The 4859-nt window shown below is 29.5% G+C and overlaps 1 protein-coding gene across 1 annotated transcript; it reads right to left on the reverse strand.

Annotated features, from left to right (window-relative positions):
• Window positions 1-1928: 1928 nt before the first annotated feature.
• Window positions 1929-3536, reverse strand: LOC107861083 (BURP domain protein RD22). The gene is made up of 3 exons (XM_016706472.2): window positions 3447-3536; window positions 3121-3229; window positions 1929-2866 (listed from the first exon to the last, which is right to left on the reverse strand). Exons 1-3 carry the CDS (start codon window positions 3483-3485, stop codon window positions 2064-2066), a joined length of 951 nt encoding a protein of 316 aa, XP_016561958.2. The 5' UTR covers window positions 3486-3536; the 3' UTR covers window positions 1929-2063.
• Window positions 3537-4859: the final 1323 nt, after the last annotated feature.

A 4859-nucleotide genomic window follows, 5' to 3' on the forward strand; every position in this document is an offset into this window, starting at 1 on the left:
AAATTTTGTAAAAAATATTCTTGCTCAACCCCCAACCCTCACCCCCACTCCCTACCAACCCACCCAACTTCCATCCAAATTTATTTTCTTGAGTTGAGTTTACAAGGGGTAAATCTTAATATGTTAATATTTTCTAGATTAAGCGGTTTAAATTGGGTGGGTCAAGACCCAATCTAATTTTTACCCATTTCAACTCAACCCATTTCAATTCAAATTGAATTTGTGTGGCATGACCCAACCCAATATCCAATTCAATTCATTTAATATCTTCAATATCAACCCAAACCGCCCATTTGACACCCCTAATCTTCAAATTCCTCACTACAAAACACGAAAGCATATATCTTCTCCAATGTCATGCACTGAGATTTTCGATCTTGACATACTCCCTCATCCCTTCTATTTTATGTGACACTCTTTCTTTGTTAAGTTAGTCTCAAAAATGATCTGTTTTTTCATATTTAGAAGCATTATGTACCTTCAAACTTTTCATTTTACTGTTAGTTAAATGTTGTGTATGACATAAATTTCTACCACTTATTTTAGTACAAAATTCGAAAGTCTTTATTTTATTTTCGAAAAAGGGCCTAACATGCCCTTCACCTATGTACAATGGTGCAAAAATTTCCTTCATTTACCTATTGAGCCTAAAATGCCCTTCCCTTCAACCTATTGGGTCAATTTTTTCCTTCCATTTATGACATGACATATTTTTATTGGACAATTAATATTTAATTAAACTAATTAATCTTATCATGTAAAAACCCAACCCCCCAGCCAAATAACCCGAACCAACTAATAACCAACTCCAATTTCTATAACAAAAAAGAAATCTCGATTCATGATCATAATCTACTCATCTCGTCTCTTCTCATTTCATTTCTCAATGGACAACAGTACAACCAACAATATTTGGCTATAAATTCTTTGTACCTTAGTAACTTCACCAACAATGTTTTCGCTTTCCACAGTCTTTCCAAAGGAATCAACTAATTAACTCTCCAAACAGTACAACCAGCACAGAGATATTAATGTCAACTGAATAACCAACTAACTTTTTCCACATAGATTGATATATTAAACAGAAACATCTAATATGGAAGTATCAATATATTATCTAATTATTGATTTAGTTGTTTTAGTTTCTGGAGTTGGGTATAAAAGCTTGGTTTTACTTTGTTTTCTAAAAAAGAGATTTCGATCTATGCCAGGATTTGTCTAGTCTATTATCTTAGTAGTAGCTAATGCTTAAATCTTTCATAAATTTTTTTGCAAAATCCCATGTGAAGATTATGATTGATGGGGATTATGATCGATGAATGGGGATTTCATTTTTGTTAAAGGAATTAGAGCGCGTTATTAGTTGGTTCGGGTTATTTGGTTGGGCCGGGATGGATTTTAGAGGATAAAATTGATTAGCTTAAATAAATATTAGTTATCCAATAGAAATATGTCCTGTCATAAATGAGATGGGATTAACACGCAGTTGTTAAATAGAAGGAAAAAATTTACCCAATAGGTAGACGGAAAGGGTATTTTAGACCTAGTATGTAGATGAAGCACATTTTTACATCATTTTATATTGTTGAAGGGAATTTTAGACCCTTTTTCATTTTATTTTTAGCTCAGGTCGATCAATCATCTTTTCATAAATTAAAACAGGGATAGTACTGAATAAAGCAAGGTGCACAAGAGGTATGAAGTGTCTAATTTAGCGTGAAAAAGAAAATCCCTACAGCCTATCAAGACTTCTGACGGGTTGTATATACATTAGAGAATTATTTAATTTGGACACATAATTCTAGTAAACCCAAATAAAAGTTTTGCTCAATTAGACAAATCGTTTTGCACGTAACACTTTAAATCTTGAAAACATTTCATAAGGTTGTTGATCAATGAAATTTTATAATATAGAGCACAAAAAAAACTAATACCATGAAGCCAAAATCATTTCATAATTATAATAATATAATAATACAGATCATAAGAGCTAGCCAAGTATCATGATTCTGTAATACTATTGTTGCATTCTTCCCAAACTCTTAGGAATAAGAGTTGAATAATTAGATAGTATTATTACTGGCCTCTTTAAAAGGAAAAATGACTATTTGATCATTTGGAAGGAAGTGGCAAATAGGGGTAGTTCCAGCCTTAACATTGAGCACTATAAAAGGTAATCCCTTTGGATTCCAGAAAGATGTATCTTGGTGGCACACCGAAAGAGCTTTAACTTTTGTTCCATCAACACCTACCATAGATATGATAAATGTCTTAGTATATCCTCCAATATGACAATAGTGCACAGCGTACGGGTAGTCAACTTTGTGGCATACCATGTTATTCCCATCTGCTATTTGCTCAACTTTTTTCATGGTGTATTTCTGAAATATTTGACTACTTTCCCCTTCTACCTCCGTTGTAATTGCTTGGATGTTATTTGTTCCTAACTCTGATAACATGAAATCTATCATGGACTCTAGTGAAGTTGCACAAAATTTCTTCTCTTTATGGTGTATCTCTGGCTTTTCACATATATTGATGGAGTCCTTTATTGTTTGAGCATCTTCTGAATTACCATCTATTGAGAAATGGTTCAGAATTTCTAGAATTTTTTTCGATGAAAAGGGAATGGATTCCGCAACTTGGCGAGGCAAAAGTGGTGCATCATTTTTATCTTTGAAAGTGGGAAAGTTGATGATATTTCCTTTCTTCAATTTCTTTTCGAAAAAGTACGGTTTGTAAAGATAACGATTGCTATCATCTTTAAGTTCACGAATGTCATCCTTTGTAGCAGCATGATGCCAAGGCCACATCCCAAAATCAAAGTAACCATGATATACTTTTGGATTACTATTAGTCTTCATACCTACAAATCAAACGAAAGTCAATTTCATAAAAAGAGTGAGAGAACCAAAGTGACAGAAGTACTTTGAAAAACTCTCTCTCTATATATATGTGTGCATGTCTATATATATATATATACATACATATTATAAAAAATAATTTTCAACATATCAAATACATAAATACTATTTTCTCAGAAAATTCACTTATGTCGTATATGATAGATAAAACAAATCCATAATGTTAAAAGTAAAATATGTAGTGTTGAAGGGAAACCTGTTTGAGGAAGGAAATCTTTGATTGCTTTGGGCATTTGTGTGTTAGGTAATTTTACTTTCCAGTAAACTTCTGGAGATATCGCTGCATAGCTTACGACAAACGCAAGCTACATATATACAAAATCAAACAATTTAATTTTTCATCAGTACTGTTCCACTTATAATTAAAGCATAAGTAGAATACTGATAATTGATGCTTTTCAAATTAAAATTATTTGATTTGTCAAAGAACATAATTAAATAATTTACAGAGAAAGTATACAACAATATATATGGGATATAGTAGAGGAAAAAAATACATATATAAGTGGAGAATTTACTCACCCAAAAGAATGAGAGGCAAAAAAACAACTGCGACCTCATTGAGAAATTTAAGAATTGCTAAAAGGCTTTGAAATTTTGATGGAACGAGAAGACAAAATATCCTTTATTTATAGTCACAAACACCTGCTTAGTGTAAATAAGATTAGATTTTAGTGATCTTGTATCAGGCATGAATTTACATGTGACATTATGTTTGGTCATACTTTTACTAAGACTAATTTTTTGTTTTTTCTCTAAGAATTCTTATCCTTTCCATTGAGGTATTTGACCAAATTTTTATCCTTTTGTTTAAGGTGTTTGACCATATTTTCATGATGAAAATTAAGTTTTTTAGGAAGTTAATAGAGTTATTTTACCTGGAAGCATTGAGCCCAATATTCATAGTTGTGTCTACTAAAAGAGGAACCAACCTCGTTGTGGTAATTAGAAAACATCTCTAATCATTCACCTCTAATGTGACACGTTTTTGATTTAGCACAAAGTATTATCTAATATTGGCAAACCAATTTTAAACTGATTGGTCAAATACAAATTGTTACTCTCCAAAATTAATTTTTCTAGGGAGACTATTACATTAAATTTTAAAAGTTAGCAGATTTGAAAATCTGATCAATAAGTTATTACTAAAATAATTACTAAAATAATTTTAATATATTTATACATAATACGTGTAATTATCTATGATTTTTTTTTTTAAATAAAACACATACAACACTTGGATTATGTATATTGGCAATACGAAAAGAATATAATTGCTTGTATGTAGAAATATAAGTTTAAATAGGACAAAAATTTATAAGAGTTTGGTAATAAATCTCTCCCTCTATATATAAGAATAGGACGAAGCACCGAAAGAAGCCAAGTGGTAAACTACTAAGAAGCCACGTGTTAGTTTTTACGATAAGTTTAAAAGTATTATAATAAGATTTTTATAATTATTTGAATTTAAAAATACATTATCCTTTTAAAAAAATTATTAATTAACTTAAATATAGAAACCCACAATGAAAGAATTCTAAATGAACTCTTATATTTCATAAACTTATTTGTATCACTATAATGATAAATATATTATTATTATTATTATAATTATTATTATTATTATTGGTAAATATAGATAATATATGTTTGTGATGTGTATCCAAAACTTATTCTTACTTGCATTAATTTTAAAATTTTAAATATATATTAAAAGTTTAATAATTAAATTCAGCGTATATATCTGTGTGAAGTACCTTTATATATCTAAGTTTTCAATTAATTTTTATATAAAAAAGTTAACAAACAAACAAAAGAAAGAAAGAAAGAAAGCAAATAAACAAAAAAGAAAAAAAAAATTAAAGAAAGGTGGAAGAACAAAAAGATAAATTATCAACAGATAATTAAGAGTAATAAATGATTAATTTTAAATTT

The sequence above is a fragment of the Capsicum annuum genome, chromosome 2 (genome assembly GCF_002878395.1).
Source record: "Capsicum annuum cultivar UCD-10X-F1 chromosome 2, UCD10Xv1.1, whole genome shotgun sequence".
Lineage (NCBI taxonomy): Eukaryota > Viridiplantae > Streptophyta > Magnoliopsida > Solanales > Solanaceae > Capsicum > Capsicum annuum.

Coding starts and splice junctions, on each gene's coding strand:
- LOC107861083 (XM_016706472.2), bottom strand. CDS start 3,485: ATGAGGTCGCAGTTGTTTTTTTGCCTCTCATTCTTTTGG. Junction 3,230..3,446: donor TTTGCCTCTCATTCTTTTGG/GTGAGTAAATTC, acceptor GTATATATGTAG/CTTGCGTTTGTCGTAAGCTA. Junction 2,867..3,120: donor AGATTTCCTTCCTCAAACAG/GTTTCCCTTCAA, acceptor TTTGATTTGTAG/GTATGAAGACTAATAGTAAT.